At 44.9% G+C, this 23,902-nt stretch overlaps 1 protein-coding gene across 2 annotated transcripts in view; it reads left to right on the top strand.

The window, feature by feature from the left end:
* cnnm2b (cyclin and CBS domain divalent metal cation transport mediator 2b) overlaps positions 1–23,902 on the top strand; it is a 69,367-nt gene that overhangs the window by 43,064 nt on the left and 2,401 nt on the right. The window contains exons 3-8 of one of the 2 annotated variants that reach the window (XM_074629066.1): positions 40–177; positions 9,089–9,258; positions 10,875–10,968; positions 12,282–12,344; positions 17,889–18,067; positions 20,483–22,291. In XM_074629066.1, coding sequence (XP_074485167.1) covers positions 40–177; positions 9,089–9,258; positions 10,875–10,968; positions 12,282–12,344; positions 17,889–18,067; positions 20,483–20,530 — 692 coding nt within the window. In that variant the 3' untranslated portion in view covers positions 20,531–22,291. Of the gene's footprint in view, positions 1–39; positions 178–9,088; positions 9,259–10,874; positions 10,969–12,281; positions 12,345–17,888; positions 18,068–20,482; positions 22,292–23,902 lie in introns of those variants that run through there. The other variant, XM_074629065.1, reaches the window with a different exon arrangement.

The raw sequence follows: 23,902 nt of genomic DNA on the forward strand, positions 1-23,902 counted from the left end.
TTGGTGTCTGACGCTTGACTTTTCATTTTCCCTCCTCAGCTGACAACAAGTCAAAGAAGAAAATCACCCATCGGGAAAGGAAGCAGGATTTCTCAGCCTTCAAGCCTACCGACAATGAAATGAAGGTTAAAATATCACCTCAGCTTCTGCTGGCTACCCTGCGTTTCCTAGCAACAGGCAAGTGGGCTGCGTTGCTGCTTGACTTCCCCCAGTGTGCCCTCAGCCCCTCGCTGTGGGGAAAATGTGTGTGTGTGTGAGCTGTTTGTGTGTGCATGTGCCCATATGGGCTTTGAGTTTTTGGACAAGCGGGTGTAGGGAGGAGTGAGTATGTGTGTAGAATGAGTATCTGTTGTTTGTATGTGTGTGTGTGAGGGAATGAGTTGTGTGAGGACTCACTAACAAGCGTGTTGGTTCGTTTGTGTGTGAAGAGGTGGAAGGCCTCTCGGGAGCGCGGCACGGGATGTCTGTGCAGACTGCGCGCGGATCCCCAAAAGAAAAAAAACCCGCAGGCGTCTATTTGCTTGCGTGTCGTGCACTGAAGGTTACATGTTGAGATCTTAACTCACAGCTTTAAAAACAGCCGCCCTGTTTGCTTACACGCGTTCCTCAGTGACATCACGTCCAGCATTTTTGGCCTATGACCGGGGTTCTCACACAAGGCAACGTACTTAGTGTAAAATGTGAAATATTTCACCCACTTTCCCTTGGGAAATGGATTTCTGAACAGGCTGCAGAATACCCGAGCACTACTACAGCAGCAGCAGCAGCAGCAGCAGCAGCAGCAGCAGCAGCAGTTGCCTATGCCTCATTGCAGCTGGATTTTCTTCAGAACTTTGACCTAGCAGCTAAGCGTTGATTAAGTTCCTCTAAAGGCTATTAGGGAGTTTAGTTCCTGGTGGTGGAGCCAGCGGCCAGCTGACACATATCACCGCCGCTCAGTTGAACGAGCTGATTGGCCCATTAGGTGGTTGAAGCAGACCAGTCACAATCTGGGTACAGTCTTTAAAAGTTACAAATGAGTTTTTTGGTCATGGGCCTCATTACAGAAAAAATATCTCTATATCTATAAATTGCTTGTCCTATCTTAACTTAATAGGATAGCATAAATCCTATCTTCCTATTACAGAGGCAGTTCCTAAACTCATGGCTGTGTCCTATTCCATATATATATATATATATATATATAAGGGAAAACTTTGACCTGCTGGACGCTAGAGGAAAAGTCAGGGGATCCCCAAAGTTATTACAGTTCAGTCCATGGGGAACATGAATGAACCTCTTGGTAGTCATTAGGATTTATCATCTGAATTAATTGTTTGTGCAAGCTTTATTAGCAAAACATCGTATAGTTGTTGAAACATTTCCCTTTGGAATAAAGTGGTTGTTCAACCGACCAAGTGACCGACATTGCTATCCCTGGAGCCACTGCACTAGTGTGGCAAGATATTTGCTCAATACATGTCACTAGTTGAAATGTAGCCTAGTGACTTCCATAGAAAATATACAGAATAGTATAAAGTGAATGGTGTTTGTATGATTTTCCCTCCATAGAATTTATGAAATTTCTTCATACATTACAGCCCATGGGTCAGACTCTAAAATAAACACTCTTAATCTTTGCATAAACATGCTTTTCTCGGTCATTTCTACTGAATAGCTTCCCATTCATTTTTTCCTTGTGTGTCATTCTTTTTATTTAACTAGTGACCTTAGCGGCCTCTGTTAAAGCTCTTACAACGGGTCATCTCTCAGAGTTAAACCCAAGTATATTTACATTCATTTTAATTTATTAAACACATAATTTAAAGCGTCATCATACAGTTTGAGTGTCCATCACAATCATTGCGGAAGGTGTGACTGACTTTTTTTTAAAGGGGATCTATTATGCTTATTTTCAGGTTCACACTTGTATTTTGGGTTTCTACTAGAACATGTTTACATGATTTAATGTTAAAACACTTTATTTTTCTGATACCTCTTTTCACCCTCTGTCTAAAACACTCTGTTTGAGCAGTTCAGGAGCAGTGTTTCAGTGGGGGAGAGTAACTCCCTTTGGTGTGGACTTTGCAAACCTTTTACATGCACAAAAAACTATATAACACACTCAAGGAAAGGGGAAAAGCACAATGGCATTGTGGCGGTACTGAGTTCCCCAGACTTTAGTTGTTCAGTCAGAAGACTGAAAAACAGTTCCCATCCACATAATAATATAAAATAAAATGCCTTCTTAATAATAATAATAATAATGAACAAATGCCTCTTCAATAATGAACAAATGCCTCTATATTAACAAACAATTAAGGAAACTGAAATATTGGTTTTGCTTTTCCTTTTACCCTCCTTTAAAGTTTTCCCAAATAAAATACACTAAAAGAAATGGGTATAAAGGGTTTCATTGAAAATCAACAAATGAATAGAATACAAAAATACAGCCTGCAGGCGTTAGGCTATTGTAAGGCAAGCCAGATCGTTGCACAAATAGTACCTAAACGTCCCAGTGCAGGTAACCCAATTGGTTGGCACTTAACTTGTTTCCCCAACTAGGAGTCAACACTCTCAACAAACAAAACACAAAGATCACAGAATCCCAAAAGGGCCCAAAACAGACCAGAGTTTCTGGTAAAGCTGATAACACATGTTGCATTGAGTGAAGGAGAGATCAGAATGACACTGGGTGTGCAGTTTCCCTCCTCTTTTAAGCCCTACAGAAAGGGCGTCGTTACACCCTGATTGGCCAAGAGGGGAATGCACCAAGCTGCTCTCAACTATCATTTAAGAGCCAGTCCCCACACCCTGCGCAACAGGTGAACTGAATAACCCTCTAATCACTCAGCAACTCAACCAAAAAAACACCAGGGAAAAGGGAAACAACAGCAAACACCAGAGAATTGGCAGCTGCCACACTCCCTCCCCCATATAATAAACACCGCCTCCAAGGTGTTTTACACACATCCTTTAGACAGTTATTTACCTTTAATACAATGTCACAAAAAAAACATAAATTCATCCTCATCACTAGTGTCACTGTCCAGAAAAATGCGCATGACCGCCTCTCTCTCCTGAGCCTCCACTTCAACAGAGGTTGGGCGACACTCCTTCAAATCACACACATTAACCACCCTTAGATCCTTTCCGGTGTCCTCACGCACAATCCTGTAATTCACAGGGCCTACCTGCTCAACAATGCGGTACGGACCAATCCATCGTGGGGCCAGTTTAGCTGTGTAATTTTTGGAAGCCTTGGAGACGGGATGGGCTTTCATCCAGACCCTATCCTTCATTTCATATGTGACATGTCGCCTGTTTTTGTTGTAGGTATGAGCTTGTTTCCTTTTTGCCTGTGCCAGATTGGACTCTACCAGAGCTTGGACATTTTTCAGCGCACGTGGGACCTGAGAAGAGGGCTCAAAAGCTCTGGCAAAAGGTCCCTTCAAAGATCCTCTAAGCAGCAACTCAGCTGGGGAAAAGCCGGTGGCTTCATTGACTGCGGAGTTCAGGGCAAAACGCAACTCCGGTATGAAACGATCCCAACTCTTATGCTTCTCTCCAACATATGAAGCTATCATGCTTTTTAGTGAGCGGTTAATACGCTCAGTCATGTTAGTCTGTGGATGATAGGCAGTTGTGAGTTTATGGACAACCCCCCAGCTATCACACAACTCTTTGAAAACCTCTGATGTGAACTGAGGTCCCCGATCTGATAAGACATGTTTTGGGACACCCCAACGTGTAAAGATGTCCTTCCGCAGACATTTGCTGATTGTGGAAGCAGTAGCATTACATAAAGGAAACAACTCAACCCAACGACTATAATAATCTACCACAACAAGTAATTGGGTGTTTCCCAGGGAACTACGAGGCAGAGGGCCCATGAGGTCCAAACCAAGCATTTCCCATGGCTCCGTTACCTTTGTCTGCTGGAGCAAGCCAGCAGGCTTCCTGGACTCAGGTTTATATTTCTGACAAATAGTACAAGATCTTACATATTCTGCGACATCTGTCCATATTTTCGGCCAGTATGCAACTTCACGAATCCTTTGCTGGGTCTTATATCGTCCAAAATGACCACTCAAAGGGTTATCGTGGTATGCATGCAAGACGACTGGACGAAGTGACTGTGGAACATATACCTGGTATAGGTCACCACGGTCAAGATGTTTGGTTTTCCTGTAAACCGTATCCTCCAAAATGACAAAACCGGAGTCTGCTTCACCGCCAGGTTTGTCATCAGTGAGCAGTGCCTGATATATTTTCTGGATGTCTGGATCACTCCTCTGGGCTTTCCAGACATCCTCATCAGTCAGAGGAAAGGTACAAACTTCTCATCCCGTGTCAGGGAACGAGTGTACAATGCAAGGGAGGCCGGACCAGTGGCCCGCGACAGAGCATCCGGTGCGTTGTTCAACTTACCCTTACGATATTCAATCGTAAAAGAAAATTCCTGCAGACGCAGTGCCCAGCGTATAAGCCTGGAGCTAGCTTTATTGGTGTTAAAGACCCACAACAACGAAGAGTGGTCAGTGACAACAACGAAAGGTTTCCCTTCCAGATAGTGTCTCCATTTCTCCAGACTCCACACCACAGCCAGACATTCCCGTTCTGTCGTGGAGTAATTTTGCTCTGACCTTGTTAGAGTGCGGCTGCCATAAGCGATAACCTCTTCTCTAGAGGAAGTGTTCGATCTCTGAGCCAAAACTGCCCCTAGACCCGTAGAACTTGCATCGGTGTAGACGACAAATGTGTTACACATATCAGGGTGACCAAGGACAGGAGGAGAGGTCAGATGGTCTTTAAGACATTGAAATGCCTTCTGACACTCCTCTGACCACTTAAACACGACTCCTTTCCTTTTCAACGCATTCAGGGGCTCCGCAATCATTGAAAAGTTAGGGACATAACGGTGGTACCATCCAGCCAGACCCAAAAACCTTTGAACTTCCTTGAGGTTTCTAGGCACAGGGTAGTCACAAAGTGCTTCTGTCTTTGCTGGATCTGCCTGCACTCCCTCCTTGCTCACTACATGACCCAGGAATTTAAGCTCGGGACAACAGAAGTGGCATTTCTTAATATTGAGTGTAAGGCCAGCCTGCTGGAGGCAATCAAACACTCGCTGGACGTCATGAAAGTGATTCTGGACGTCTTTGGAATAGATTATGATGTCATCCAAGTACACCATACAGCACTCTCCTAGGCAGCTCCTCAGCACTTGAGTCATTAGCCTTTGGAAGGTAGCTGGAGCTCCCTTCAAGCCGAAAGGCATAACCCGAAAATGGAATAATCCAAAACATGTGACGAATGCCGTGAGGTGCTGGCTTTCCGGGTCCATTTCTACCTGCCAATAACCACTGTTGAGATCTAAGGTGGTGAACACAGCTGAACTTGCCAGAGATTCAAGTATCTCAGAAATCGTTGGTAGAGGATAGGCATCTCCCTCGCTACGTTTATTAACACGGCGGAGATCAACACAAAATCGGGGTGTTCCACCATCTTTTCTAGGCACCACTACAATCGGGGATGCCCAGGGTGAATGGGAAGGTACAATGATACCCTGTTGAAGCATCTCTTCGATCTGCTCCTTAACCATCTTCCGCTTTTGTAGGGGTAATCGATAGGGGCGCTGGGTAACCACAACATCACTGTTTAATTTGATTTTATGTTTCAGCACAGAGGTACGGCCTAAAGTGGTGGTGCAGACCCGCGGGTTGTTTAGCAAGAGTTGGTACAATTTCTCAGCCTCCCTCCCTGTTAAACCACTGTCTGCAACAGCAGTATGGAGCAGACTGAGTAAGTCATCACCTTTAGGAATACAAGCTAGGTTACACCAGTCATCACTAACAGCAGGCAAGAGCGGTAATGTAGGTGGTAAGGTAGTATACAAAGCAACACTGCTCACACTCAGAACACCCCAACCATCGCTAGGGCACAGGGCAGGCTGGAAAGGGAAAACCCTGGTGGTGTCATCACCAGCAAAAGAGTACACCTTGTCCCGGACGTTGACCTGGAGCCCACTCATGCTCATAAAATCTAAACCAAGAACTAATGGATACACCAACACATCTGCATCCAGTACTGCGGTAGGTACGAACCAACTGTTACCATGCATGCTGAACTCCAGCACTTTACATCCAATAGGATTTGCAAGATACATTGGTCCACCCTGCCATGATACAAGGGACTCATTGGGGCCTTTGATCTTATTCCACAGACTCACATGCAATAAAGTGTAAGTAGCACCTGTGTCCACAAGCGCTTTCCCATGACGCCAACGTACCGTGATGGGCACAACCAACTGTTTTAGACTAGTGGGCGGGTGAGATGGAGATCCCACCACACTAGTAGACTTTTGCTTCTGGCGGTTCTTGGCTGCAGGCTGACTAGCAACAGTAGCCATGGAACCTTTTTTACTGGACTCTGAAGTCTGTTTTGACTGACTTTTGCTGTCCACTGTATTTTAAGCTACCCGGGAAGACATGAAACTGAGGGCAGAACCCTGGTGCATGCTCACCATGGCAACACCAACACAAAACCATTCCAGGTCTCTTTATAACCTTCTTTTCAGTTGTACCATTAGCTTTGTGAGATTCGTTCAGAGTTCTCCTGTACCTTTCCTGGTTTTCATAATCTACTTCTATTTGACTCTCAATGCGGATCATCTCATCTATGGAGGTAACCCGACCACGGAGCTGACATGCCAGAAAGGGATTCACAGCCTTCAATATTCTTTTTAAAATCTCATCATCTGTGGCCGAAGAGTGCCAACGTTTGATAAGTGCTTGAAAGGAGAAAACAAAGTCTCGTAGTGACTCATTTCTTCCTTGCACCCTGGTTCGAATCTGTTCTTCCAGAACATCAACATAGTCCTCGGGAAGAAAAGATGATAGGAAAGCTCTCTGAAATTCCTCCCATGAATGGATTTTCTCCCTAACAGTCTCCCACCAATCACGTGCAGAACCATGCAATACACTTCTCATGGTCGCTAGGATCTCACCATGGGTAAGTGGTTTCAGAGACAGGAAGTCACTGCATCTTTGCAAATACACCAAAGGATCTTTCTCATCCTGAGGCCCGCCATAGCAAGGGAAAAACATCTTAATTGGAAGTTTGCCATCAGTCACTCTACAACCATCATCCTGGAAAATGTCACCCTTTGGAGCAGCAGCTCCTGAGCAATCTGAAGGAACTCCCACAGGAGCGGAGGTAGGCAACAAAACCACATTTTTAATAACTGGAGAAACAGGATATGTGTGTGCTTGAGACGAAACTGCAACAGGTGTGACTGCTTCTTTAAGGACCAATTCCTCTCGCTTATGTATTGAATTGACCTGAGAATTGAGTGCACACTGTTGACGCACAAGAGACTCAAGGGTAGCCTGCACGGAACCCATCTGCTGTTGCAATGTATGCACCTCGGTCACCAGAAGTTGTACATCCTTGTTTTCAGTGACCGCGGATGTAATGGAGGTCATCAAGTTTTGACGGTCAGTAATCAGGGACTCTTGGAACTCAGACTGTGTTTGTTGTGCATTCCACTGAATGGCATTTATGCACTTTGAACCAAAATCCCTTACTTCTGCGAGCAAATGGTTACTTGCTTTCTCCACCACATTTGTTATGAGAGTAGTACACATTTTTAGAGCTTTATCGATGGGTATGCCCTTTGAAATGTTTGACAGCCACTCACGCTGCCAATCCACTGTATTTTTAAACACAAGTTTCATCGACTCTACAGCATTAGCAAAAATAACTAAATCCGAATCTGAGTGTTCCTGGGTGGGAGGAGCTACAGGAACTGGGGATGAAGGCGGAAGTAATAAGCCCTCTAAAGCCAAAAGAGGATGAGTGTCCACAGACAATTGTGGTTCTACTGGAGCATCTACCCATCCCTCTTCATCATCATCATCCCGTAAGTGCACCTCCTGCCCAACTACAGGCATATCCAAGCTAACATTTAAAGAAAGCTCGGATTCCAATTCCACAAGCGACGGTTCCAATGCGGTCATTGTAATGTCTGGATCTTCCCAAGACATGATGGATAGTCACTAGTAATTATTTGGACTAATAGTCAAGCTACACTCCAAATACACATTTCAGAAATATACACTCAAATACACTTGCTAAATAGATATCAGAAGATGGGACACAAAACTAAATCTCTTTATTGAAAGATTATGCTTTGTGTTACGTGTCCCTTCGTGGTTGCCAATTATGTGGCGGTACTGAGTTCCCCAGACTTTAGTTGTTCAGTCAGAAGACTGAAAAACAGTTCCCATCCACATAATAATATAAAATAAAATGCCTTCTTAATAGTAATAATGATCAAATGCCTCTTCAATAATGAACAAATGCCTCTATAATAACAAACAATTAAGGAAACTGAAATATTGGTTTTGCTTTTCCTTTTACCCTCCTTTAAAGTTTTCCCAAATAAAATACACTAAAAGAAATGGGTATAAAGGGTTTCATTGAAAATCAACAAATGAATAGAATACAAAAATACAGCCTGCAGGCGTTAGGCTATTGTAAGGCAAGCCAGATCGTTGCACAAATAGTACCTAAACGTCCCAGTGCAGGTAACCCAATTGGTTGGCACTTAACTTGTTTCCCCAACTAGGAGAGTCAACACTCTCAACAAACGAAACACAAAGATCACAGAATCCCAAAAGGGCCCAAAACAGACCAGAGTTTCTGGTAAAGCTGATAACACATGTTGCATTGAGTGAAGGAGAGATCAGAATGACACTGGGTGTGCAGTTTCCCTCCTCTTTTAAGCCCTACAGAAAGGGCGTCTGATTGGCCAAGAGGGGAATGCACCAAGCTGCTCTCAACTATCATTTAAGAGCCAGTCCCCACACCCTGCGCAACAGGTGAACTGAATAACCCTCTAATCACTCAGCAACTCAACCAAAAAAACACCAGGGAAAAGGGAAACAACAGCAAACACCAGAGAATTGGCAGCTGCCACAGCATAATAGGTCCTCTTTAAGCTCTCAAATGTCGATATTGGTATCGGCCCCATGTGTGCGTGTTGAGCTATAATATATGTTTCTGATTCCTCACAGTCTCCCTCTCTGTCTCTCTGGTTCTTCAGAGGTCGAGCCGTTCGCACCGGTGCAAATGTCAGAAAAGATTCTGCTGCGCTTGCTGAAGCACCCCAACGTCATCCAGGAGCTGAAATACGATGAGAAGAACAAGCGGGCGGTAGAGCACTACCTATTCCACAGGAACAAGCCTGTGGATTATTTCATCCTCATACTGCAGGTGCGTGAATGCAACGAGGTACAAAGTGAAGGACATATTGCAACATCGGCCCCGCAGCTGGACTCCTGCCTTTAAAGCCATTTTACAGCACAAAATTAATTCATGTCACTTACTAGAGAACAATATTTCATTCATTAAGAGAGTAATAACAGTATTTGTACCCTATTCGTTGCACTAAACACATTTAAGACAGGGACATGCTGCTGTTAGTACAAGCTATTGTTTTCCTCGTCCCCACAGTTTCTTACAATATAGCCATCCATCTAACAGAGCTGTACTGCAGGTTTGTTCCCACAGGGGCCAAGCATCCTAAAAAGGTATGCATGGTATGATTGCACTGCAGGGCAAGCAACAATACCATAGATAAACAGCTCATTAGTAATACAAATGTCTGACCTAAGATATGACGCGCGCTGTAACTCTTCAGAATAAACTAAAAGATGTGGTTAGTGTGAATAAAATGATGTACTGTATAAATTAAGGACAGTAGTGTCAATTCTAATTAGAAAAAACCACAGATAGAAAGTGAAATATATGTATTTCCATGTTTCATGTTATAAATTAACCAAATTCAATGCTACTCTACTGTACTTCAAAAATGTTAAGACAGTAGAGCATCAGTAGTGGTACAGTATACCCATCCCTCTTTTTTCACCCTGCCACTCTCTCTTTGTAGACACCTAAAAGAAATCATGCTATAGAGTTACAATTATTTATGCAAATCAGTCCCAAATCACTGGGGCTAAAGTGGAGTTGAAAGTCATTTTCCCACGAGTCTCCCCTTTACAGACATGCCCACTTTATGATAATCACATGCAGTTTAGGACAAGTCATAGTTAAGTCAGCACACTGACCCACTGACAGCTGTTGTTGCCTGTTGGGCTGCAGTTTGCAATGTTATAATTTGAGCATATTTTTTATGCTAAATGCAGTACCTGTGAGGGTTTCTGGACAATATTTGTCATTGTTTTGTGTTGTTAATTGATTTCCAATAATAAATATATACATACATTTGCATAAAGCAGCATATTTGTCCACACCCATGTTGATAAGAGTATTAAATACTTGACAAATCTCACTTTAAGGTACATTTTGAACAGATAAAAAATGTGAGATTAATTTGCAAATTAATGGTCATTAACTATAGACAATCATGCGATTAATCACAATTAAATATTTTAATTGACTGTCAGCCCTAATAAAAACAAATATATTACTGACATGCACATAATGTGTATATTCCTCAGTCCACTAAGTCAATGTGTGTAATCGCCCTGGATCAAATGAGGCTCGTTGGACAAGTGTGGGTCACTGCCCTTGAGACCGGGGTTTTGGAGCAGATTGGGAGCTATTAAACCGAGTACGGATTTTCTACAAGTAGTAAAAAGGAAAGGAAAGAGGGAGGGAAGGAGGAATAAATATATCTGAGCAGGAACTGCAAAGCTGTAGCGGAAATCCTAGCTTGAAAGGGTAATCAACACAACCTAGCACTAATGCTCCAAACTGGAAATGCGCAATTGAGAGTAAATTAGACATAAAGTAAGTGTGCAATAGCAAATGTACAGAACATAGTTTCTTTAACTCTTTGTTCTTTGTCGTCTTTGGATCTTTCACAGGGGAAAGTGGAGGTGGAGGCAGGAAAAGAGGGGATGAAGTTTGAAGCGGGACCGTTCTCCTTCTATGGGATGATGGCGCTGACAGCCTCGCCAGGTAAGATCTCAGACCTACACACCTGCGCCTTGTCCAAAGTAAAATCCAGTTCCTGTGAGTGTTAGATTTAGTTCCCTATTGATAGATTGTCTATCTGCCGTCTATGAGAGCCGGCTGTCAATCACTCACAAACTCCGACCAAACGGTCAAACTAGGCCGCGCTGATCAAATATGAATCAATATTCTGTCACTGTAACGCCTATTTCTCTCCTCAAATGTTTTCAGAATCATCTTGTAGTGTACTGTTTAGCTGTAAAATGAGAACGTTTAGGACTCTGCCGCCATTGTAAAATCTGTTGAAGGAACGCCAAGTTCTGGTCAAATGACTGGAGCACAGCCAATAGGAACGCTCTCTCAATGAAATGACCTGTGATTGGTCAAAGTCTTCTGTCACGGGCTAGATTTTCTAAAGCCTGAAAACAGAGCCATGAGGAGGTGCAGAAGTCTAGTTTTCTCTCCGAACACTTGAATTACAATATGCTGAAAGGTTATTATGGAATTAATGCCCAATGATGCCAAAAACTGTCTGCCTACTGCAGCTTTAAGGTACATTTAGAACAGATACAAATTTTCAATTAACTATGAACAATCACGCAATTAATCGCGAATAAATATTTGAATCGACTGACACACATAATAAAGTATAATATCAAAAGAAATAGTGCTTGGTATTAGGAACTCAGGTACTTTATCAACACTAGTATCGAAACACTCTCATTGTTCTTAGAGTACAGTATAACTCTGACATATTTCTTTGCTCTAACTTCAAGATCAGTACGCACTGCTTGATGTGAAGATGCTAAAAAGCCTTTTAGCAGCAATATACGTCAAATGTGCCTAGTCCACCACCTGCCATCACGTTGTCCTTTGTGTCACAAAGCCGGCAAAGTGAAGATCAGTTCAGGGCCTTTCCCTTTGATGAATGTTTATGAACAACGATTGTAAGACTGATAACGCTGTCCTGCAGTGACATCATGAGAAAGCGTCACCTAGTGAGTCCTTTCAGTTCATTCATAAACTACAGTACTATTCTCAGCCTTGTCTCAACTATTCTGATTCACTGGGTGGTGAGACCTGAGAGACACCTACTGGTGAAAGAGTAGAGTAACCTTCCTGTCCTGTGTGCAGGTAGAAATCAAATACTTTATGATAATACATGATGATGATGAGGTGCATTTTCTTTGACTTCATCTTTAGCTGCTCAGTATTTCAGTATTTAATCCCAGTTTACCATGTGTTTTTATGCACTTATTATGTCTCAACTTTGACAGACTCTCCTCTTTCTTTTCTTCTTCTTTTCTATCTCCTTCCAGTGCCTCTGTCCCTGTCTCGTACATTTGTGGTCAGTAGGGCTGAATCATTAGCAGGATCTCCAGGTACAGTGGCCTTTTCTGCCTCTACATAACACCCGTCCTCACAATAAGCATATAAACAATAAGAATGTTTTTGCTGAAATTGTGTCTTCAAACCCCGCATGCTTTGTGTAAATTTACACAAGTGTTTGGTCGTTTTGATCCTCATCGTCTACGTGTTTCTTTTTGTTTCGCGTGACCAAAAAAACAGTGTCGATGGGTGCATTGCTGAACGTCTGATTGTACCTGAATGCAACATGTACTGTATATTCATGTGCGTGAAAGAGAAAGAGAAAGAGGGAGAGGGAGAGGGGAAAACAGATTCAGATGGAGACTTAACACCCTCATCGCCTGAGCCATTAGTCAAGTGGCTGAATGGTGTTGGAGACTGGAGGCCCCAGAGCGGACCCAGGCTCCGCCCCGCTCGCCCCTAACCTTTAACCCTCCCACTACATAAACAAGACCTACAGCTACAGCCCCCTGCCGGACACCACCGAGCGCACATACAAAGACGCGCACGCACACATATGTTCACATGTACGCACACGCTCCACACACAACTACGGACATGCTGCCACGAACACAAACACACCCACATGTATCGGAAATGCAGTTGAACAAATACACTCTTCCTGTCTTTAGCTGTGACCTACAGTGCACCTCTAAAACGTGCTTTTTTACCCAGTTTGGCGCCCCGCTGCGCACACGTTAGAGTGTGTCTGCATGTACGTAAATGTGTGTATCCTTGACACACACCGCCTTTTTTTTTCTGTATTGACCTGGCCCCTGCGGCCCCTAGAAAGTGGAGTACTAATCCGCAAGAGTTCACATGCCAGGTCTTTGGCCCACTGCGCTCGGTCCGCACACACACTCACACACGTATTCCAACATGGGATTACATACATTCCAGTCGGCGTAGTAGCATTAGCGTTGGCCAAGCCGTTTCCACTTTGTTGTGTGTGATTTTCACTAGGCTTCTTTAAGAAGTGGAAAACATAATCTGGCTTTAATTAAAAAATACACAAAAAAACAGAACAAGTCTTCCATGTGGTAGCACATAGAAGGGAGCAGCATCACTGGAGACCACCGACTCAATACCTGATGCTGTGTGAAACTCTCCTAACCTAAAGACTTGCGTTGAAATTAGATTTCCATACATCACAGCAAGCATCTGTGCTAATGTCTAACACTTGACCTGGAAAAATGTCACCAATAAAGTGCTGCTGATGCTGTTGAGCAGCTCAAGTAGTTTCAGAGAAAATTGTGAGTTAAAGCAGATACATCACAAGAGTTTTTGCGTCTGTAGCTATCAAAATCTGCTAAATACCTCCAAATAGATGATGTACTTTACTTACTACTGTGATGATTAACAGGTTCAGGCTATAGAGAGCACCTGACCAGACAAAACAACAATATGGATCAATAACAAGTGTCATATAAACTTGGAAGTATATCAGATTAGAGCAGTAGGGATGTGAAAGACTATCAAGTGATTGATGACTGGCACTTCTGTTTATTAACAAGACCAAGTCTACAACCATGCTAGCACCGTGATTCTCAAAGTGGGGTATGGCACTCTGTCAGGGGGTCCATGAAATCCATAGAGCATATCTACAGATGGGGACCATTTGCGCCAATAAAGCACCCATTACTCCCACCCACGTTAGCTTTGGGCCAATAGAAACTCAGAATCAGAATCAGAATGGTGTTTATTGCCAGGTGTAAGAGGTATACACTAGGAATTTTCTTTGGCATTTTTGGTGCGAGACAAACAGTATAATATAATAACAAAAGAATGGATAAAAACAAAAGAATAGATAAAAGAATAGATAAAAACGTTAGAATAAAATAATAAAAATGTACAATTTACAAATTACAAATAAGCTATAAACATGATATAAAGATAGTGCAAATATTGAGAGAGGGGGGAGAGTCAGTGTCGGCAGGGGGGGCAGTAGTGTGTGTGTGAGGGAGAGACAGTCACAGGGGGGCGGATGGGCTGTTGGAGAGCCCCACTGCCATGGGGAAGAAACTGTTTTTATGGCGTGAGGTTTTGGTCCTGATGGACCTTAACCTCCTGCCAGATGGCAGAGTCTGAAAAAGATGGTGTCCAGGATGGGAGGGGTCGGCCACAATCTTCCCTACCCTCCTTAAGGTCCTGGAGGTGTACAGCTCCTGGAGGGAGGGAAGGTTGCAGCCGATCGCCTTCTCTGCAGCACGGATGACCCGCTGCAGCCTGGCCTTGTCCCTGGCGGTGGCAGCGGCGAACCAGACGGTGATGGAGGAGGTGAGGATGGACTCGATGATGGCCGAGTAAAAGTGCACCATCATGGTCTGTGGCAGGTTGAATTTCTTCAACTGCCTCAGGAAGTACATCCTCTGCTGGGCCTTACTAGTGAGGGAGCTGATGTTTAGCTCCCACTTGAGGTCCTGGGCGATGGTCGTGCCCAGGAAACGGAACGACTCCGCCGTGTTGACTGGGGAGCCACGCAGGATGAGAGGGGGGAGCGGGGCTGAGTTCCTCCTGAAGTCCACTGCCATCTCCACTGTCTTCAGGGCGTTCAGCTCCATGTGGTTCTGGCTGCACCAGGATGCCAGATGGTCAACCTCCCATCTGTAGGCAGACTCGTCACCCTCGGAGATGAGGCCGATGAGGGTGGTGTCGTCCGCAAACTTAAGGAGCTTGACAGATTGGTGTCTGGAGGTGCAGCCGTTGGTGTACAGGGAGAAGAGCAGTGGGGAGAGAACGCAGCCTTGGGGGGCACCGGTGCTGATGGTCTGGGTGTCGGAGACTTGCTTCCCCAGCCTTACGTGCTGACTCCTGTCAGTTAGAAAGTCAGTGATCCACCTGCAGGTGGAGTCAGGCACGCTCAGCAGGGAAAGCTTGTCCTGTAGCAGAGCTGGGCTGATGGTGTTGAATGCGGAACTGAAGTCCACAAACAGGATCCTGGCATAGGAGCCAGGGGAGTCCAGGTGCTGGAGAATGTAATGAAGGGCTAAATTTACTGCGTCGTCTACAGATCTGTTAGGTCTGTAGGCGAACTGCAGTGGGTCCAGCAGGGGGTTGGTTATTGTCTTTAGGTGTTGGAGCACAAGTCGTTCAAAGGTCTTCATTATCACAGAGGTCAGAGCGACGGGTCTGTAGTCCTGAAGACCTGTGATCCTTGGCTTCTTGGGGACCGGGATGATGGTGGAGGCTTTGAAGCAGGACGGCACCCTGCAGTTTTCCAGGGAGGTGTTGAAAATCCCTGTAAACACTGGAGACAACTGGTCTGCACAGTGTTTCAGGGTTGCAGGTGAGACAGAGTCTGGGCCGGCTGCTTTGCGGGGGTTTTGTCCTTTGAAGAGCCTGTTGACTTCCTCCTCTTGGATGGACAGAGGTGTGAAGGGGGGGAGGGGTGTGCACAGGCTGGGTGCTTGTGGAGAAAGCTGGGGGGTGCTTGTGTTAACTGCTGATGGCTGATGGCGGGGGGGAGAGGAGATGCAGCCAGGACCGTCACTACGTCTGTCAAATCTGCAGTAAAACTCATTCAGCTCATTTGCCAGTCGGAGGTCATTCGTGGAGTGGGACGGTTTGGGCTTATAGTTTGTGATCTGTCTCAGCCCTTTCCAGACTGAGGCAGAATCACTGGCTGAGAACTGTTCTTGTAGTTTCTCTGAATACTGCCGTTTGGCCTCCCTCACCGCCTTGCCAAACGCGTATTTAGCCTCTTTAAAGCCCTCCCTGTCACCACTCCTAAATGCCTCTTCCTTAACCAAACGAAGCTGTTTGAGTTTGGCTGTGAACCAGGGCTTCTCGTTGTTATAGTGAACCCTGGTGCGCGTCGGTATACAGCTGTCCTCACAGAAGCTGATATACGACGTCACAGCCTCTGCATACTCGTCCAGACTGTCAGTGGCGGTCCTAAACATCTCCCAGTCCGTGCAGTCCAGGCACTCACGCAGATCCTCCACCGCCTCGCTGCTCCACTTCTTGGTCGTCCTCACAACCGGTCTAGCCAGTTTGACCCTCTGCCTGTAAGAGGGGATGAGATGGACCAAGACGTGGTCGGAGTTTCCCAGCGCAGCGCGGGGAACGGCGTGATATGCCTTACTGATGTTACAGTAGCACTTGTCCAGCGTGTTCTCCTCTCTGGTCGGACATTTAACAAACTGTTTATATTTTGGGAGCTCCTGTGATAAGTTCCCCTTGTTAAAGTCCCCAAGAACGATAACAACTCTGATATGATTGTGACACATCACATCAATCTGTCATGTATCACTTCACTCAGGGCGTAATCCTGGATGTATTAAGAGAACTGGATACAGCGTTGGAGGCGGGGCCCCGTTCATTCCTATAAAAGCTGCTCAGTAGCGCAAGAAGCCAAAATCAAGCCCCATGGAAGTGCGCCGGTCGTTGATACCAACTTTCGTAGTGGCCAAACGGCGGTACTACAACCTCCGTGTCAATCACATGAGGCATTGGGCCCCAAAAGACTTTTTCCCATAGACTTACATTGGGAAAGAGACGTCTGTAACTCAGCGGATAATTTTTGGTAAATCAACTTCCCAGAACGAACACTCTAATAGCCCTAATTTAAATCATTCTTATCCTAAAAGTTGTAAACTGCACTAATAGCCGAATCCAGAGTTATTTCCCTTCCTCCGTTCATGTGAATGAGACCCAGACTGAGGCTGGAGCGCAAGCCGTGACGACGGCTTGACGTTGGGACGTTGTGACCGTGAGTCATGTGACAGAGCGGACGCTACTGCACATGTTCCATGTGCCCAAGATCCGGGTACTTTTCCAGACGGAAGTCGAGCCATTTAGGCTTCATGCGCCACTGAGCAACTTTCATGGGAATGAAAGAGGCCCCGCCTCCAATGCTGTATCCAGTTCTCTAAATACATTTATGGCCTAAATGGCTCGACTTCCGCCTGGAAAGGTACCCGGATCTTCCGGCGATCTTCCACATCCATTGGGCCCATGGAGCAGGCGCGGTAGTGTCCGCTCGGTCACAAGGCTCCTTCACGCAGTGTTCAGGTATTTGGTCATAAACCAAAGCATATGACAAATACATTTTTTTGGCCTGATGATGGTTCCAGAAGAAAAGTCAGAGGATCACCAAAGTTATTCAAATTCACCCTGTGGGGAACATGAATGTCTGACAAATTTCATGGCAATCCATCTAATAGTTGTGAAGGCATTAATTACAAAACCACTATTTCGAACCGACTCATCTCGTCTGGGCTCCACAGATATCTGTACCGAGTTTCATGGCAATCCATTCAATAGTGAGATGATATATACTGTATGCTGTATGTGTCTGGACCAAAGTGATGTACCAGCTGACCAACAGACCGACATTGCCATCCAGAGCCATGCTGCTAGCGTGGCTAAAAAATGTTGTAAATTGAGAGCTTGTAAATTGTTCTTAAATTTTGCCTATAAGAAATCTCGGTTGTGAAAGAAAGATACAATAACAAAACAATCCCTAATAAACCAAGGTTGGAATATTTTTCTGAGATGCATTTCCTTGCATTACCAGTGGTTTAAATGTATTCTCCTCTCCCATCACCTCTTTGCAGAAAATAAATCTCCTCCACGGCCATTTGGACTCAACCACTCAGACTCCCTGAACAGGAGCGATCGTATAGACGCCATCACCCCGACTCTGGGCAGCAGCAACAACCAGCTCAACTCCTTCCTGCAGATCTACGTACCCGACTACTCAGTCAGAGCGCGCGCAGACCTGCAGTTTATAAAGGTGAGAAAGGCACACTGAGGCTCATGTGTGTATACATAACAGATGCTGTTATGTAAAGGAGACCAAACATGAGTGAATTTAGACGTGTATTCATCAGGTGGCCAGAAATATGACTCCAAATGAGTGATAATGTTGGTCCATTTCTGCTGGATTTATAAATATGTGATAACATGTCAATATTGTGTTTTTGTTCTGCTGCCCCCAAATGGTCAAAATACTCAATTAATGCCTTTTAAAGTTAAAGAGAAATGTAAATAGTATAATATCTACAATAGTTTTATATGAGGGGTGAAAGCAACAAAAATTAATTGATAAAAATGGAGGTGAAATGAAAAATGGAGTGATAAATTATCAAGTGATTTGATTCATTTATGGCCGATTTGACTAAAATATTTGTGACATGATGAAAACAGAGCCATGTTTCATCATTTTCTCCATCTTACATACATTATTCATCATTCACAACATTAAATTGTCATTTATAATTTAGGGAAAGTGGCCTCAAGGGTGGACGTAAAACAACGTGTTGCGAAGCATCACGTCAATCTGTCATGAATCACTTCACTCAGGGCGTAATCTTGGATGTATTAAGAGAACTGGATACAGCGTTGGAGGCGGGGCCCCGTTCATTCCTATGAAAGTTGCTCAGTGGCGCATGAAGCCAAAATCAAGCCCCCAAGAAGAGCAGCGGTTGTCGATCCCAATTTCCGTAGTGGCCAAACGGCGGTACTGCAACTTCCGTGTCCATCACGTGATGCCATTGGGCCCAAAAATACTTTTTCCCATAGACCTACATCGGGAAAGAGACGTCTGTAACTCAGCAGATATTTTTTTTGAGGTGAATAGCTGAATCATGTGAATTAGACCCAGACCGAGGCTCGAGCGAGGGCTGGGAGGCAGAGTTAGCAAGCCGTGACGACAGCGTGACATTGTGACCCCCGTGACCGAGCCATGTGACCAAGTGGACGCTACTGCACCTGCTCCGCGGGCCCAATGGATGCGGAAGATCGCCGGAAGATCCGGGTACTTTACCACTCGGAAGTCAAGCCTCTTTGTCTTCATTAAGCAACTTTCCACTGAGCAACTTTCATAGGACTGAACGGGGCCCCGCCTCCAACGCTGTATCCAGTTCTCTAAATACATCCATGGCTGCAAACGATAAATGTCAGTTGGGTGTTTTGAATATTTTTGTGTCGTAAATGATGAATGATGAATGTAAGATGAGGAAAATGATGAAACATGGCTCTGTTTTCATCATATCACAACTGTTTTAGTCAAAACTGCTTTAAATTAATCAAATCACTTGATAATTTATCGTGCCATTTTTCATTTCACATCCATTTTTAAGGCTTAATTTTACAATTCACAAACATTTTCATCAGCTCCATTTTTATCAAGTAATTTTTGTTACTTCTACCCCTCGTAGTTTTATCAGTTTGTCTCTTGTTTTAATCCGATGTTTCCTCTGTGAGGGGCTCTTGCCACTCACCAGGTTGCTGGTTGGGTTAATGATCTGTGAGGAGGAGCAGCTGTGGAGCCTGATTGATCCTGATGAGGATCAGGCTCAACTGCCGAGTGATAAAGTACCCGGATCATCCGGCGATCCTCTGCATCCATTGGGCCCATAAGGCAGGCGCACTAGTGTTTCCTTTAACTCCGCCTCCCAGCCCTCGCACCAGTCTCGGTCTGGGTCTCATTCACATGAACGGAGGGAGGGAAATAACTCTGGATTCAGCTATTAGTGCATTTTACAACTTTTAGGATAGGAATGATTTAAATAAGGGCTATTAGAGTGTTCGTTCTGGGAAGTTGATTTACCTAAAATTATCTGCTGACAGACGTCTCTTTCCCAATGTAAGTCTATGGGAAAAAGTTGTTTTTTTCGGCCCAATGGCATCACATGACGGACACGGAATTTATAGTACCGCCGTTTGGCCACTACGAAGATTTGCATCAATGCCCGGCGCTCTTCCTGGGGGCTTGGGTAGCATACATAGGGCTTTTCTCAAACTGGACCCTCCCAACTCCCTGAACTTTGTTTATAGTCATACTCACAGCTCAATGAAGCACCCTTCTATATATTTAAAGGTATAATATATAACCGTGGGGCGGCACGGTGATGCAGTGGTTAGCACTGCTGCCTCACAACAGGTTCGAATCCGGCTTGGGACCCCCGTGGCATGTTCTGCCCGTGTTAGCATGGGTTTTTCTCCGGGATCTCCGGTTTCTTCCCACAGTCCAAAGACATGCAGGTTGTTGTCTCTAAATTTCCCGTAGGTGTTAATGTGATTGTGAATGTTTGTCTGTCTCTATGTGTCAGCCCTGTGACATTCTGGCGACCTGTCCAGGGTGTGTAACCGTTGTCGGTTGCTGTCTGTGAACACACAGCATTCAAAGTTGGCCACTCCTCCACAGCTCAACGAGCCGAGAGAGAGAGAGCAGCGATGGTGGAGCGAGCTATAGAGTGACTGAAGAGAGAGAGCGGCGTTAGTGAGAACAAAGCAGCGAATCTGAGAAATAAAACGTTATTTTCTGATTGTTTCGTGGAGGTTACGTTCTAAAACACAAATAAACACACAACTAACTGAGCTGCTTAGTTTTTGCAACAGTCCCTGTAAATATACAACACTTTACAATCAAATGAACACGTCTACCATTTCCTAGACTTGACATTTGTTCCAATGTAACACGACAATATTAAATGTCTATCTTAATTTGAGCAGTTTACGTTTGTACAGGTAGTTGCACGGAACTTACATTTGCAGTTTGTTTGGTAATGTTCCTTGGCAAACCTAAAATGCTGTTGCACGTGGCCAGCGAGTCGGCATCGATGCTGGAGGGTTACACAGTATAACCCACTTCCGAGGGTGTAGGGGGCGTTTTGAGAAAGGCCCTTTATATCTCTTCTCTTAGATAAGGCTCTTGTGGGAGAAGCAGACTCCTGTCTGTTCTGATGTCGCTCTCTCCGTGGCCGGAATGAGGAGAATTTTTGGCCACGACATAAGCGGCCAGAAAGTGGCTAAACGTCTTATTGGCGTACGTCATCCGTTATCCATGCCCCATCAGAGAAGGTTAAAGACGAGATAGCCCACATTCCCACTCCCTCGAGGAATTGATTTCCTTGGTAATTCGGTTTGATAATCGAATCCGGAAACGCAGCAGTCAGAGAAAGCATGTTCAGCCCGCCCCATGTCGAGGGGGGATGGGGGGATGGAGTTTAGCATTTCTCAGGAAACGCCCGAACCGCTCTGCGGACCTCTGAACAGTGATGTACCCATGCAAATAGGGCGCATGTGGTTATCTCGGGTAGAGAGGGAGACACATATGATCAGTGGGTCCTGTCTGTACTGTGGGAAGGAGGGCAACTTCATTCGTACGTTCCCAGTAATTCAGAAAAGAGAAGGGCAGGGAAACTAGAAGGGTCGTCAGGACATGGGGAGGTCTAAATAATCAATAACTGCACCTTTCTGTCAGTTGTGTTATCATATTAACAAATACAACCTCCCAGTGTTTGTGGATTCAGGTGCGGCGGGTAGTTTTATTGACTCGACCCTGGCCCGAAATCTTAAATTGTACATCATGCTGCCCATGGGTGACCTTTGGGTATAAGGTGGGTTGAAAAGATTACTGGCCACCTTAAAACTGGCATTGACAGACACGTGGAAAATATGCAGTTTTTCCTTATTGATGCACCTAATGTACCACTCTTTTTTGGGACACCTGTGGCTTAAGAAACACAATCCTCATATCAACTGGGGGTCAGGGGCGCTGTTAAGTTGGGGTCTTGATCACCTGGAGGATCAAGGCACTCAGTTTGTACGATTACGAGTACAACTGCAATATCTTCATTTTGGGGTCACGCGAAACGTCTTACTAGTCGTCCACTCTCATTGTGAGAGGTAGTGAGAGCTTCATTATGTCGCTTGTTCTAGCTGTGTAGAGAGGTGTGTGAATCGGCAGAAGTTACCACGTAAACCTATCTGCATGATTTGCTCACCATTTTCTGTTAGAGTGGGGATGGTCTTTGTGGCCTGGCTGCTCAGTTTTGACCTGGCAGTGTCTTTTTCTTTAGTTGACTTCACTTGGTTTCCCAGAGAGTGTCAGCTGCTCAGCAGTAGTGTTTTAATTTACCATCCTGAGTCCACTAATCTAAATATCTTAGTGAGGGTAGAGAGCCTTTCTTTTGCTTACGATTTTTTGTGGTTACCCTTCTGGGGCAAACTTTAATATTCCCTTGGTCTACAATTGCGTCCCACCCCCTGTTACTGTGACATCCTCATGTAGATATCCACAAACTAACATATTTATGTGACACTCTAGGGCAGTGGTCTCAAACTCAATTTACCTGGGGGCCGCTGGAGGCAGAGTCTGGGTGAGGCTGGGCCGCATCAGGTATTCCACAAAAAAAGCTTTGTTAAAAAAAAAAACAATCTTCTCAAACGTCATTATTAACAGTTCTTTAACTTGAATGGGTTCTTCTGAACATGAACTGTCCTGAACATTAATGGAACATTGAAGAACATGAACGGTTCTTCTGAACATGGCCTCTATTGCGTCTCCCACTTTTCCTGAAATTGTCTGTGCTCGTCACCAACCTTTCTCTTCACTGCAGGCTTTGAAAAAGACATGATTGGGGCTGTGTGACAAGATATATATTCATTCCACTTGGTGTCACTCCGCAATAAAGTTGTGCCTGCTGTGTTTGTGTTGCTCTGCAATTACACCACCAAACCGCTAGTTGGCGGCGGCGTCTCTATGAGTTTCCTTCTTCTTCTTGTACTACAAACAGAAACTGAGGGAGTTGGAGCTAATAACTGTTGAACCACAGAACTTTTACTGACATTACTGCAACGCCGAAAAGAGAAAATATATCTGAGTGGATTTGTGTGAACAAACATTGAAAAGATGGAGGCAGAGAGAAGTAGAACTTGGTCCTGGCCGCTCAGCATCGCTGAGAGACTGGACCAATCACAGCTGTTGCGGTCTGCGTCGCCGCGACGTGTAGTTACATTTCTGGAGAGGTGCACGTCAGGCTACGGCGTCGATTCAACGCAGAAGTATAAATCAAGTTTTAATCAAGCTTATGCGATGTTACACGGGCGCTGCCATAGTTGTTGTGAAATGTTTCTCTGCTTGCATCAAGCCCGGCCGATTGCCCGCCCCCGGGAGCCATATACCCCGCTGTGATTGGTAGGTTCGTTCAGCTCGGGCTCGCGCAACAAAGGGACCTTCAACGGCAAACTGCCATTCACATAAAACTCGCGGGCCGAGGGCGCCTGGTTAGCTCAGTTGGTAGAGCGGGCGCCCATGTAACAAGACTTGGTCCTGACCGCGGCGGCCCGGGTTCGAATCCGGCCTGTGGCCCTTTCCGCATCCACTCTCTCTCTCCCCCCTTTCCAAGACTCTATCCACTGTCCTGTCAATAAAAATGAAAAAATGCCCCCAAAAAAAACTTTATAAAAAACTTTATAAAAAAAAAAAAAAATTTGCGGGCCGCACTAACATTAAACTTTCATATCAAGGTGGGGGCCACAAAATATCGTCTTGCGGGCCGCAATTGGCCCGCGGGCCGCGAGTTTGAGACCCCTGCTCTAGGGCCTTGTTTTGGCAAAACAAGAGCTCTTATTGGATATAACCAGACATGGTTGTCTATGAGCCAACGAGTGCACCTCTGAAACTTTCAAGAAGGCAAAATTAATCATGTGAGAATCAGTCTATCCTTCTTTTTACTGTCCAATTAATTGCTGATTTAATTTTATTTGTGTATTTACTTTATTAGTAAAAGTAAATATTTATTCTTGTCAAGGTCGAAAAGTCCTACAAAAGCTCTTAATG

The sequence above is a fragment of the Sebastes fasciatus genome, chromosome 3, assembly GCF_043250625.1.
Source record: "Sebastes fasciatus isolate fSebFas1 chromosome 3, fSebFas1.pri, whole genome shotgun sequence".
In the NCBI taxonomy this organism is placed as follows: domain Eukaryota; kingdom Metazoa; phylum Chordata; class Actinopteri; order Perciformes; family Sebastidae; genus Sebastes; species Sebastes fasciatus.